At 35.3% G+C, this 14,672-nt stretch overlaps 1 protein-coding gene across 3 annotated transcripts in view; it reads left to right on the top strand.

Annotated features, from left to right (window-relative positions):
* NUCB2 (nucleobindin 2) overlaps nucleotides 1-14,672 on the top strand; it is a 40,512-nt gene that overhangs the window by 22,309 nt on the left and 3,531 nt on the right. For all 3 annotated transcript variants that reach the window (XM_081541481.1, XM_081541479.1, XM_081541480.1), the window contains 7 exons: nucleotides 610-736; nucleotides 6,966-7,069; nucleotides 8,117-8,302; nucleotides 8,599-8,689; nucleotides 9,294-9,352; nucleotides 9,450-9,542; nucleotides 10,708-10,797. In XM_081541481.1, the coding sequence (XP_081397607.1) occupies nucleotides 610-736; nucleotides 6,966-7,069; nucleotides 8,117-8,302; nucleotides 8,599-8,689; nucleotides 9,294-9,352; nucleotides 9,450-9,542; nucleotides 10,708-10,797 (750 nt within the window). The remainder of the gene's footprint in view (nucleotides 1-609; nucleotides 737-6,965; nucleotides 7,070-8,116; nucleotides 8,303-8,598; nucleotides 8,690-9,293; nucleotides 9,353-9,449; nucleotides 9,543-10,707; nucleotides 10,798-14,672) is intronic.

The raw sequence follows: 14,672 nt of genomic DNA, 5'->3' as shown, positions 1-14,672 counted from the left end.
TATATCTAGGAATGGATTTGCAGGATCATATGGTAACTCAGTGTTTAACTTTTTGAGGAACCGTCAAATTGTTTTCCAAAGTGGCTGCACCATTTTACAATTTAAGTTACTTTTTGAGTTTCTTGTTTTTGCTTTAATTATGGCTTTTAGATGCCTTAATTTAGAGTTACAAACTGAATTTCTTCTGAAAGAAATGTTGTTTGCAATATCAAATTTATCTCAATTAGTCAAAGTATTTATCACTACTTTATCATAACCCTATTTTAGATATATTGTGTCTAAAAATGCAATGGAAATATGTATATTATCATATGTGAAACAGAACACCATTCCATGTTCGAGGCATGAGACAAGGGCTCAGGGCCGGGGCAATGGGATGACCCAGAGGGATGGGTTGGGGAGGGAGGTGGGTGGGGGGTCCAGGAAGGGGAACACATGTAAACCCATGGCTGATTCATGTCAATGTATGGCAAAAACTATTACAATATTGTAAAGTAATTAGCCCCCAACTAAAATAAATAAATTTAAAAAAAAATAAAAAAAATAAAAATAAATAAAAATAAAAATGCAATGGAATAGATAACACTAATTTATCATTTTTGTTAACAGAGTGGGAGGCTAAGCAAAGAACTGGATTTAGTAAGTCACCATGTGAGGACAAAACTTGATGAACTGAAAAGGCAAGAAGTGGCAAGGTTAAGAATGCTGATCAAAGCTAAATTAGATTCTTTTCAAGGTAAGTGCTAAAGAAAAGGTCAGAAAATTCCAATATTTGGTTTTGAGATCAGTTTACAGACCATGTTCCCTTAGTCAAAATTTAATGTTAGAATTGATTTGGCTTCTCTTAATTTTTAAAATGTCATTCAAAAATCAAAAGGATTGCCTTTAAATAATTATATCAAAAAAGGAAGAATGAAAAATAATGAATTAAGCCATTGCTTTAAAGAGGAAAAATAACATCAAAGAAGACCAAAAGAAAGTAGGGGAGAGAAACTAATTAGAGCAATTTCCATGGATGAAATAGAAAAATTGTCAGAGCTAGCTCCACAAAAACACCAGGTTCAGACAATGCCAAAGGCAATTGCACTAAACCATTAGAGGGCAGATTGTCAGTGCTATGTAAAGTATTCCAGAGCACAAATGAAAAAGGAAACTTCCACACTCTTATCATGTATTGATGCCAAAACCAAAATTATTGGATGTTAAAAGAATACTCTGTCATAGCAAGTGGATTTATTTTAGGAATGCAAGTTTAACTTTTTAGGAAATCTAATATTATAAATTATTGTATGTGTAGATACAGGAAGAAAAAATTTTTTGGTGACAAAAGAACTTGCAAAGTCAAAGGACAAATAATGAATTGGAATAAATCTTTCAAATTTGTATTTTTTAAAAAATTATATTTATCTATTTATGCATTTCTTTGGCTGTGCCTGGTCTTAGTTGTGGCATGGGGTATCTTTGAACTTCGTTGTGGCACGTGGGATCTAGTTCCCTGACCAAGGATCAAACTTGGGCTCCCTGCATTGAAAGTGTGGAGTCTATAAAACACTGGACCACTAGGGAGTTCCCCTCAATTTTTTTTTTAAATAAGATAATTATTTTTGGTACAATATAAGATTCATAGCAAGATTGAGGGGAAGGTACGGATATTTCCCATATACCCCCTGTCCCCAAACGTTCACAGCCTACCCCAATACCAACATCTCCCTACAACTGATGAACCTACACTGACACATCATGATACCCTCAAATCCATAGTGTATATTTCACTCTTGGAGTTGTACAGTTTATGGGTCCAGGTAAATTTATAATGACGTATATCTACCATTATAGTATCATACAGAGTAGTTTCACTGCCCTAAAACTCCTCTGGCTCTGCCTATTTATCCTCCCATATTCTAATTTGAGGAGATTACACAGCTAAGAAGCAGAGTTTTTGAAATGTGAAGATATCTCAAAGAAAGTTCATATGATCACCTCCATATATTCAGAAAAGGCATTTGACAAGAATTAACACACCTAGTTAATTTTTTAAATTAAAAATTATCTATTAAATCAATAGATACTTCTGTAACATGATCACATATGTCCAGCTCAGCTACACACACTTATTGGAGAAACACAAATATGTATTTTAACTAAAATCAGAAACAAAACAATGATGCTCGCTGTGTCACCACTACTAATTAATATTGTATTGGAGGTACTAATCAAAGCAATTACATAAACGAAAAAATTGGAGGTGAAGTAAATGGAAAGTCGGCAATAAAATCATCTCTATTTGCAGATAATAGGCATTTGGAAAACTCAACGTAATTGTCTGAAAAACTTGGTATATACAACAGGAAAATTCAGCAAGATAAACAATATACAGAGGGCTTCCCAGGTGGTGCTAGTGGTAAAGAACCCTCCTGCCAGTGCAGGAGATAAAAGAGACAAGAATTTAATCCCCGTGTAGGGAAGATACCCTGGAGGAGGGAATGGCAACCCACTCCAGTATTCTTGCCTGGAGAATCCCATGAACAGAGAAGCATGGTGGTCTATGGCCCATAGGGTCTCAAAGAGTCGGATCTGACTGAAACAACTTAGCATGCACACAAACTATATATAGAAATCAGTGTTTTTTCATATGTGCAAACAACAGCCAGTTAGGAGATGTAATGGAAGGAAAGACTATTCACAATACCAACAAAAATAAAATACCCAAAATAAACCTGTTAAGAGATGTGAAAGACTTACAGGTAAAAACTTGAAAATGCTCCTGAAGGACACAAAAGTAGACCTGAAAAAACAAGGAAGACATAGCATTTTTCTGATACAAAACTCAGTATTATAAACATGTCAATTCTTCCTAGGTTAATTTATAAATTTAACATGATCCAAATAAAAAAGATGTACATTTTTCCCCTGGTACTGGCCAAGTTAATTTTAAAATTCATAGGAAAAGGGAAACAAGCAAGAAAAGCAATATACCTCTTAGACAGAACGAAGAAGAAGGACTTGATATATTAGATATCAAAACATATCACTGAACATCAGATATTAGAACTCTATGATTTTGTCATGTAAGTAGAAGGACCAGTGAAACAAAATAAAAATTCCAGAAATAAAATTAAATACATAATTAAAAAAAAAATAGAATAAGAGACACAGATGCATAGAACAATTTTATGGACTCTGAGGGAGAAGGTGAGGGTGGGACGTTCTGGGAGAATAGCATTGAAACATGTATATTATCATATGTGAAACAGAACACCATTCCATGGTCGATGCATGAGACAAGGGCTCAGGGCCGGGGCAATGCGATGACCCAGAGGGATGGGATGGGAGGGAGGTGGGTGGGGGGTCCAGGAAGGGGAACACATGTAAACCCATGGCTGATTCATGTCAATGTATGGCAAAAACTATTACAATATTGTAAAGTAATTAGTCCCCAACTAAAATAAATAAATTTATTAAAAAAAAAATTAAATACATATGGAATTTAGTTTGCATTAAAGGTGGTATCTCATTATTAGTGAGATAAAGATTTAAAAAAAATAAGTGGTCTTAATAGAGTTGGATAGCCATTTGGAAAAAGGTACAGTTAGATTTATATCTCATATATATCAGGATAAGTGCTTATGTAAATCAAAGATTTAAGTGTAGAAAATAAAATCATAAAAGAAAAGTTGACAACATAAGTGAATTCCTTTATTGTCTCGGAATGGCTTATGAATCAAAACCCAGGGGCTAGATTTGGCAAGTGAGATACCCTTCAGGCTGGCTCCTGTATCCCTGTAATATGCCTGTATAGGTTGGTATCTGGGTGGTTCATTGTCATCAATAAATATCTGAATATTTACTAAGGACAGAATATCAGTTTTTAAACTCCAGTTGCATAAAAATCACCTGGGGAGCTAGTTTAAAAATACAAATTACTGAATCTCATCTCCATACATGCTGATTCTGGGGATAAGTAATATGCATTTTAAACATGTACCTCTGGTCAGTGGATCATATTGGAGAAATTGTGTAGAGCAGTGGTTCCCAAACTTTTTGGTACCAAGGACCAGTTTCGTGGAAGACAATTTTTCCATAAACTGGTGGTGGTGGGGATGGTTTCAGGATGATTCAAGTGCATTACATTTCAGTTCAGTTTAGTTCAGTCGCTCAGTCGTGTCCGACTCTTTGCGACCCCATGAATCGCAGCACGCCAGGCCTCCCTGTCCATCACCAACTCCCAGAGTTTGCCAAACCCATGTCCATTGAGTCAGTGATGCCATCCAGCCATCTCATCCTCTGTCGTCCCCTTCTCCTCCCACTCCCAAACCTTCCCAGCATCAGGGACTTTTCCAATGAGCCAACTCTTCACATGAGTTGGCCAAAATATTGGAGTTTCAGCTTCAGCATCAGTCCTTCCAATGAATATTCAGGACTGAGTTCCCTTAGGATGGACTGGTTGGATCTCCTTGCAGTCCAAGGGACTCTCAAGAGTCTTCTCCAGCACCACAGTTCAAAAGCATCAATTCTTCGGCGCTCAGCTTTCTTCACAGTCCAACTCTCACATCCATACATGACTACTGGAAAAACCATAGCCGTGACTAGATGGACCTTTGTTGACAAAGTAATGTCTCTGCTTTTTAATATGCTATCTAGGTTGGTCATAACTTTCCTTCCAAGGAGTAAGCGTCTTTTATTTTCATGGCTGCGATTGCCATCTGCAGTGATTTTGGAGCCCCAAAAAATAAAGTCTGCCACTGTTTCCCCATCTATTTGCCATGAAGTGATGGGACCGGATGTCATGATCTTAGTTTTCTGAATGTTGAGCTTTAAGCCAACTTTTTCACTCTCCTCTTTCACTTTCATCAAGAGGCTCTTTAGTTCTTCTTCACTTTCTGCCATAAGGGTGCTGTCATCTGCATATCTGAGGTTATTGATATTTCTCCCGGCAATCTTGATTCCAGCTTGTGCTTCTTCCAGCCCAGCGTTTCTCATGATGTACTCTGCATATAAGTTAAGTAAGCAGGGTGACAATATATAGCCTTGACGTACTCCTTTTCCTATTTGGACTGTATACTATATTTCTATTATTATTACATTGTCTCCACCTCAGATCCCTGGAGAAGGGAAAGGCTACCCACTCCAGTATTCTGGCCTGGAGAATTCCATGGGCTGTCCATGGGGTTGCAAAGAGTCAGACACGACTGAGCGACTCATTCATTCATTCATTCCACCTCAGATCATCAGGCATTAGGTCCTGGAGGTTGGGTACCCCTTGTGGCTCAGACAGTGAAGCATCTTCCTACAATGTGGGAGACCCGGGTTCAATGCCTGGGTTGGGAAGATCCTCTGGTGAAGGAAATGGCAACCCACTCCAGTACTCTTGCCTGGAAAATCCTATGGACGGAGGAGCCTGGTAGGCTGCAGTCCATGGGGTCGCAAAGAATCAGACATGACTGAGCGACTTCACTTCACTTCAGTGTAAAGGGTAAACTCTCTGCTGGTGAATAGACTTAGAAAACAAGTACCAAATACTCATTATCCTGAAACTAAGGACATCAGTGAGAGGTAAATTAACTCATACCATCCTACTTCATGTAGTCAACACACAAGGCAATTCTGTCCTTGAAGCCAGGCCTAAGGTGGTTTGAGATTGCTTTGCATTTAGACAACTTCAATCTCCTTAATCTTGGCAATGTTTTCTTTATTCCAAGATAGGGGCTAGATTTCATTATCTGAAGTAAACTGTCTTACATCCTTAGAAAAGTTATGAATATTTTCTTCTTGATTCACAATTTATGAGTTAAAATTTCTGATAATTTGAAGAAGGGCTTAATGTTTCTTAATTTGAAAGTGAAAGTTGCTCAGTCGTTTCCGACTCTTTGCGGCCCCATGGACTATACAGGCCATGGCGTTCTCCAGGCCAGAATACTTGAGTGGGTAGCCTTTCCCTTCTCCAGGGGATCTTCCCAACCCAGGGATTGAACCCAGGTCTCCTGCATTGCGGGTGGATTCTTCACCAGCTGAGCCACAGGGATTGGGGGGTATAATTTTTAAAGTAGGCAATAGATTCATATGGTTTAAAACAAGAGAGTATAAGAAAGTTCCTGGATAGTTTTGTACATTATTAGTTTCCACTGCCCCCTAATACCATCCTTCCTGAGTTTCTTTACTCATATATAAGCAAATACAAATAAAAGTTCTCATTTTTCCTCTCTTTTTATGTAAAAGATATATGCAATATACATTTTGTGCCATGTATTTTTCCTTTAATAATATATTTGGGAGATATTTCTGTATTAATATGCAGAGACCATCTTTTTTTTTTTTCTTTTTTTAGCAGCTGCATATATTTCCATTATATAGCTATATCATAATTTATTTACCAGAACCCTGTTGATGGATATTTAGGACATGGGGAGAGGGGAGGAGAGGGTGAGATGTATGGAAAGAGTAACATGGAAACTTATATTACCATAAGTAAAATAGACAACCAACAGGAATTTGCTGTATGGCTCAGGAAACTCAAACAGGGGCTCTGTATCAACCTAGAGGGGTGGGATGGGGAAGGAGACGGGAGGGAGGTTCAAAAGGGAGGGGATAAATGTATACCTATGGCTGATTCATGTTGAGGTTCGACAGAAAACAACAAAATTCTATAAAGCAATTATCCTTCAATAAAAAAATTAATTAAAAAGAAGAAAAAAGTTTTTACTGTAAGTTACACTGATAGTCAACAAGTCTTTCTTGAAATAACATTAAAATGCACACATTAAATTGTATTCCATTCCAGATTCAAGGATATTATCTTTGCGTAGAATAACAATGTATACAATATTCTTAAAAAAAAAAAACCCTTTAATCTAAAATGTCAAATTTTCTTATAAAATATACATTTTTATTCTTATATACCATTTATATTAATTAATGATTCAAGCTTCTAGTAACTTATTGTTTACAGTTTTCTCATTTTCTTTCAGATACAGGTATAGACCACCATTCTCTTCTAAAACAATTTGATCATCTAAACCACCTGAATCCTGACAAGTTTGAATCCACAGATTTAGATATGCTAATCAAAGCGGTGAGAATAATTGTCAAAATGTATTGTTTTTGTTGTACCTTTGAGATTTTGTAATTTGACAAATTCCATGAAGTGGTAGTATAACTTTTGTATACTCTCTAGAATATCTTTAAAGGGAGATAGTGTAACTCTTATTAGTACAGATAATAATATGGACATACAGATCTGTAATCCCTTGCCAACAATTCCAAAATCCAAAATACTATAAAAATGGAAACCTGGCTTGAATTCTAGTAAGGCTATTTATAGTATTTTTCCTAGCTTACTTAATATGAGTACTCATAGATTTTGATAAGAAAGTACTAATCTATGTGATTATACTCTTCATGGGTGTTACATAATATTGCACATATGCCATATATCTTTTCTAAAATCTTGAAGATTCTGAAACACATCTGGCCTCAGGAATTTTAGATACCAGTTCATAGACCTCCTGTGTTGTACTGTATGGAGTTGGCGGACTAGATGTTCTAGTCTGGGTATTCTTATGTTTAGTTAAGTTGTTAGAAACCATTCTAGTTCTCTATATGGTACAGATTTGATACAGTCTCTTCCTTTTTCTTCTTTTTAAAATAAATTTATATATTACTTGCTTATGCAGAACTTCCTAAGGTTGAAACTAGCTTTGAACTTTGATTTCTTTGAATGCCTACACCTCTGATAGTGTTGATTGGTTTGGTTGCCAAGTCATGTCCGACTCCTTTTTGAGCCCACGGACTGTAGCCCTCCAGGCTCCTCTGTCCATGGGATTTCCCAGGCAAGAATACTGGAGTGGGTTGCCATTTTCTTCTCCAGGGGATCTTCCTGACCCAGATCGTGAACCTGCAGCTCCTACATCGGCAGACGGATTCTTTACCACTGAGCCGCCTGGGAAGCCCATCTCTGACAATAATAATGACTAAATTAGAAGGGTAGAATTTAAAATGAAAGTTGAGTATGTTTTAGCCCTCCTATACTACCTTCTGTTAGAAAGTATACTATATGGAAGAAAGCTTTTGTTTATATTTTTAAGCACATCTCTTATTTAATTTAAATATTGCTTTATAGGCTACAAGTGATCTGGAACACTATGATAAGGCTCGGCATGAAGAATTTAAAAAATATGAAATGATGAAGGAACATGAAAGGAGAGAATATTTAAAAACACTGAGTGAAGAAAAGAGAAAAGAAGAAGAATCTAAATTTGCAGAAATGAAGAAAAAGCATGAAAATCATCCTAAAGTTAATCATCCAGTAAGGACTGTGACTTTACCTATGGCTGATTCATGTTGATGTATGGCAGATACCAACACAATATTGTAATGCAATTATCCTTCAACTAAAAATAAATAAATAAATTAAAACAAAACAAAACATATATAAAATCATAATTAAATGAAGATACTTCTTTGTGCCAGATAGTAGAATTTTATCATGTTATTAGTTCTTAAAATCTTGAGTTAATTTTTCATAGTTTTCCAGTTTTGCATTTGAGTCTCTATATATGGATTACAGTTTGTTTTATATGTTTTTTTAAAATTGATTCACAGGGAAGCAAAGATCAACTTAAAGAAGTGTGGGAAGAGGCTGATGGATTAGATCCTAATGACTTCGACCCCAAGACATTTTTCAAATTACATGGTAACAGAGTTGATACAAATATTAATATTTATATCTTGTTTGAAAAATAATAGATGCTTTAGTCTTAATTGATTTCTGCTAAACTTTTCTAATTGAGTCCTATTGATAGTAAATATTTAGAGTTTTTCTCAAGGGTAGTATAATAGTCTTTATTATTGGTCTGCAGTATAAAATATTTTAGTTCAGTAGCTGTCTTTATACTTGCTTTTATTTTTGAATCATTAGATGACTTACTGCAAGTTTCTCTGTAAAGTGAAGGTATTTCTGTAAAGTGAAGGTATTTCTGTGACTAGTTAGGTTGCATCTAACAGACTTTAAGCTGTAATATTAAAATATAGTCTTAAAGCACATTGCTTTATATTTTGGGAAAAATTGGTTAACCTATATTTTTCTCAAAAACTATGGTGAATTATGAGTAAATAGTGAATTGTTATCAGTTGGACTGATCGGAGGCTTCATAAAAAGAAAGGAACATTTTTCTGTAGCATGTTGATGCTTTTTGTAAGTAATATTTTTGCAAACCACTTGTAATTAGTTGTACTTTAATTATCTATTTTCTAAGGCATTAAAATCAGTTTTTGCATTTGTAACTTTTAAACTTTAGATGTCAATAGTGATGGCTTCCTAGATGAACAAGAATTAGAAGCCCTATTTACTAAAGAGGTAAATGAGTTCATTAAGTATTTAGTGGCTTTGCTCTCTCTTTTTTCCTTCTATTATCTTCCTTTCTTTTATGTTGGTTTTAAAATTTTCTTTTTAGCTGGAGAAAGTATATGACCCCAAAAATGAAGAGGATGATATGGTAGAAATGGAGGAAGAGAGACTTAGAATGAGGGAACATGTAATGAATGAGGTATGTTTGAAATGTTTACCTGTTACTTCTGCGGATTATTCATGTTCTTGCAATAAATCTTATTGTTAAATGGAAAACAAATATACAGAATAGATACATAATTGTATTTTGCATTTTTGATTCATAACAGTCAGTAGATTCCCTTAGTGTAAATAAAATTATTTTGTAACTACTTTAAAATGTTTTAAAAGATTAAGATGCTCTGCATATAAAAGAATGCTATAAAACATTCTTTAGAAGTAAAAAATTAATTTTTTGTTAAGAAATTAAAAATTCAATGCCTTAATGGTTTATAACAACAAATATTTATTTCTTGTTCATGCTATTAAGCTAAAAACTCTGAAAGAGCTATCAGAGACAGGATAACTTAAGCCCACGGTTTTTGTTTTTGTCTGTACTGCACATCTTGTGTAATTAGCTTGTGGGATTAGCTTGTGGGATCTTAGTTCCCTGAACATAGCTTGAACCCAGACCCTTGGCAGTGAAAGTGTGGAGTCCTAACTTCTAGACCACCAGGGACTTCCCCAAGCCCACTGCTTTGCTTCAGTGATTTTCACCTGATATTTGAGCTGTTCATGGTAAATTGGGATTTCTGTTGAGTGTTGGCATCTTACATAACAAATGAATTTCTTTGGCCATCATAGAATTCAGTTTTGTAACTGAATTTGCCATAGTCTATAAGAGCCACTGAAAAGGATTTGGAAAGGTTGTCAACTTCATCTTTGATTTAGTTAGTTGTTTCTTTTTATGAAAAAAATGCTGTGAGCATTTAACTTAAACTCCTTTATTCTTGCCTTAAAAAGTCCTCTTTCCGGAAAGATTGTTGCCCAAGCACTTAGCTTCAAAAGGAATTATAAATGGTGTAGGGAGGAAGGAAAATAATAATAATGATGACTAACCAGTCATATCAGCAGACTCAAACTTGGTGATCGTTGGGGATTTCAGGCATTTTCAAATTTGAATTATATAGAAGAGAAAGTTATCTATTTTCTGATTCTAGTATGATATTGAGTGTTATGTTTCTTTTTTTCCTCAGTTTCTTTGGATGTTAGGCTAATGCTAATTTCTGTATGTTTATGTAGCAGCATCTATTAGAAGAATTTCTAGTGTCTTAAATAATGAGAAAGAGTTATTTTATTTTACATATACATTTTCCTTTAATCAGGTTGATACTAACAAAGACCGATTGGTGACGCTAGAGGAATTTTTAAAGGCTACAGAAAAAAAGGAATTCTTAGAGCCCGATAGCTGGGAGGTAAGAGAACCTACTTTAAATGGGATGTATGGTTCAAGAAATTTATATCAGTTTATTCCCTTTTAACTTTTATTTGCCATTATGTTTGCATGGATAGTTTTACCATCTTGGCTTTTCACATAAAATATCACTATAAAATAATGAACTCGATTTCTTGAAAAGCTGTGGCAGCTGATCTTTACTAGTAATCACATTGCATGTAATTAGAAGTCTTTTTAAAATTGTACTTGAGTGTAAAATAATGTTCATTCTTGAAAATTAAAAATATGGATACATTTGAAGAGTGAATTGGAAGTTACATGTAATTGTACTGTCCAGAAGTAGACACAAATTATGCATTGTGTTATGCAAGTTTGGAAATCCTTTGTTTATTTATTATATGCATATATATAGCATACAGTGTATAAATAGTGTCTGTCCCATTTTTAGTTTACATATATGCATAAATTCATATCTATATATGTTTTAAATGGCTTTATACTATATAAATGACTTTGTGAAATTATGTTTTGTAAAATTTAGTGATATTTCATGAAAAATTTCCAAAGCCACGTCTCAAAATCATGATTTAAAAAATGACCACTTAGCATGCAGTTGTGTGATAGCATAATTTTTATAGCCATTCTTCCAGATTTAGACTTTTTTTTTTTTTTTACTGTGATAAATAACATTGTGATAACTATCCACTTGTTTGTGCATTTTGGGGCATCTGTGATGATTTCCCCAAGATTAATTCCTAGGAATAGAACTTTTCTCAAGTTTTATGAGCAGGTTTTAGTTTCTAAATATAGCTGCCAAATTGCTCCCTGCAAATGGTATTTGAACTTATACCATAGTTTACTGTGTATAAGTGAGTGCAGACACATCTTGAAAAGAATGGTTGAGAGGTACCAACCGAAGTTGACTGAAAAGAGAACATTGTCTTTTCCTATATAAAATAAAATTATCTTTTTAGTTAGTTTGAAATAAGGTAGCCAACTGTCCTGGTTTACCTTGGATTAAGGAGTTTCCCAGGATGTGTAACTTTTCAGTGTTTTATCGTGGATGGTCCTGGACAAATTGGGACAATTGGTCATCTTAGTTTGAAGTTAAATAAATCAGCTTCTTTTTTGTTTTAAGTTTTTGTCTAACATTTTAACTATTTCTGGACATTGGTGAAGAAAAAGAATGCTCAGATTATTTGAACATGAATTCCCTTGAGTGCTTCTGGTGAACTGGATCAATAGATAATTACATACCTTTTTCACTGTGATTTAATTTCAGATTTACAAAAAAAGCTGCAAGAATAAACAAGGAATTCCTGAACACCTTTTTTTTGAGAGTTGCACATGATGCTGCTTTAACCTTATATACTTGAGGGTGTTTTTTCTTCAAAGATTTATCTTATATAATCACAGTAAGATTATCAATGCTACACACAGTACTATTCTCTAATCTCTAGATTTTATTGAGAGTTTTGTCAGTTTTCCCTGTATTGTCCTTTACAAAAGAAAATCCAAGATCATGCATTGGATTTAGTTGTACTGTCTTTCTAGTGTCGTTGAATCTGAAAGTTTCTGAGTCTTTGTGTCTCATAGCATTGATATTTCTAAAAAGTTGTTGTTCAGTTACCCAGTTGTGTCCGACTTTGCGACCCCATGGACTGCAGTATGCCAGGCCTCTGTGTCCCTCACCATCTCCCAAAGTTTTCCCAAGTTCATGTCCATTGCATTGGTGATGCCATCCAGCCATCTCATCCTCCAATACCCTCTTCTCCTTCTGCCCTCAGTCTTTCCAAGCATCAGGGACTTTTCCAGTGAGTCAGTTGTTCCCATCGGGTGACCAAAATACTTGAGTTTCAGCTTCAGCATCAGTCCTGCCAGAGTATTCGGGGTTGATTTCCCTTAAGATTGACTAGTTTGATCTTCTTGCTGTCCAACGGATTCTCAGGAGTCTCCTCCAGCACCACAGTTCAAAGGCATCAATTCTTCGGTGCTCCGCCTTCTTTACAGTCCAGCTCTCACAGCTGTATGTGACCACTGGGAAGACCATAGCTTTGACTATACAGAACTTTGTCGGAGGAATAATGTCTCTCCTTTTCAAAACACTGTCTAGGTTTGTTATAACTTTCCTGCCAAGAAGCAAACATCTTCTGATTTCATGGCTGCATTCACCATCTGCAGTGATTTTAGAGCCCAAGAAGAGGAAATCTGTCACTACCTTCCTCTTTTTCTTCCTCTATTTGCATGAAGTAACTGATATTTCTAAAAAGTATAGACCAGTTATTATGTGGGATGACCCTCAGTTTGAATTTGTCTGCTGTTTCTTTATGATTCCTACTTTTGGTAGGAATGTCACTGAAGTGATGCTAAGTGCAACATATCAAGAAGCATATGCTGCTGATTATTTCCATAACTGGCTAGGTTAACTTTGATTATTTGGTGAAGGTGGTGTCATCCAGGTTTTCCCAATGTAAAATTACTATTTTACCTTTGGTAATTTGAAAAGTAACTTGTCTAATCCTCTGCCAGAATCCTTAAAAAAAAAATCATTCAACATCATATCAAAAGTGTTGGTAAGCATTGTTTTAATAACTTTGGAGGTACTTAACTGTTTTCTGAGGGTTACACATTTAGGTTATTTCCAGTCTTTTATTGTTACTTAAAAAGATAGTGCTGCTATTAACACATTTTTATATAAAGTTTTTCCGTGTTCAGGATTATTTTACAAGATAGATTCTCAATGTAGTATTACCAGGACCAAGTGAATATTTGTAAGGTTTTTGATGGGAATAATATTTTCTTATTTCTTCAATCCTAGGATTTACAAAGAGTTTCAGAATTGCTAATCAATATCTCTGAAAAATCAGACTTTAATATTTGTTTACATCTTTTGTCATTGTTTTAGCCTAAGAGCATATAGTCCAAATACTGTGATCACAAGTTTCTTGGATTAGTTCTTCCCTCCCGCTTCTGTGAAGTATTTTGTTCACTTAAAATAAATAAAAGTACTATTTATTTGTTTCTATTTGTATTCAATATGGAGAAGTTTTCTGTCCTTATGGATTTTATTTATTTATTGAGCATGTGAAACATTGACATATTACCAGCAATCACATCTGTGCAAAAAATATTTATTCAAAGAAGTATGATTTTCTTTCTCATATTTTCTTTGTCCTTACCACCCAGTTCTCTATTTATTCTGTAGGTAACCAATCTCATTCAGTTCAGTTCAGTTGCTCAGTCCTGTCTGACTCTTTGCAACCCCATGGACTGAAGCATGCCAGGCTTCCCTGTTCATCACCAACTCCCGGAGCTTGCTCAAACTCATGTCCATTGAGTCGGTGATGCCATCCAACCATCTTATCCTCTGTTGTCTCCTTCTTCTCCTGCCTTCAATCTTTCCCAGCATCAGGGTCTTATCTAATGAGTCAGTTCTTCGCATCAGGTGGCCAAAGTATTGGAGTTTGAACTTCAGCATCAGTCCTTCCAATGAATGTTCAGGACTGATTTTCTTTAGGATTGACTGGTTGGATCTCCTTGCAGTCCAAGGGACTCTCAGGAGTCTTCTCCAACACCACAGTTCAAAAGCATCAATTCTTCGGCGCTCAGCCTTCTTTATAGTCCAACTCTCACACCCATACATGACTACTAGAAAAATGATAGCATTGACTAGACAGACCTTTGTCGGTAAAGTAATGTCTCTGCTTTTTAATATGCTGTCTATGTTGGTCATAGCTTTTCTTCCAAGGAGCAAGCATCTTTTAATTTCATGGCTGCAGTCACCATCTGCAGTGATTTTGGAGCCCCCAAAAATAAAGTCTGTCACTGTTTCCATTGTTTCCCCATCTATTTGCCATGAAATGATGGGACCAGATGCCATGATCTTAGTTTTTT

Source organism: Giraffa tippelskirchi, chromosome 11 (genome assembly GCF_054371585.1).
Source record: "Giraffa tippelskirchi isolate mGirTip1 chromosome 11, T2T-mGirTip1v1.2.pri, whole genome shotgun sequence".
Classification (NCBI taxonomy): domain Eukaryota; kingdom Metazoa; phylum Chordata; class Mammalia; order Artiodactyla; family Giraffidae; genus Giraffa; species Giraffa tippelskirchi.
Note: the sequence above shows the minus strand (reverse complement) of the source record. Positions and strands in the feature narration are given on the sequence as shown.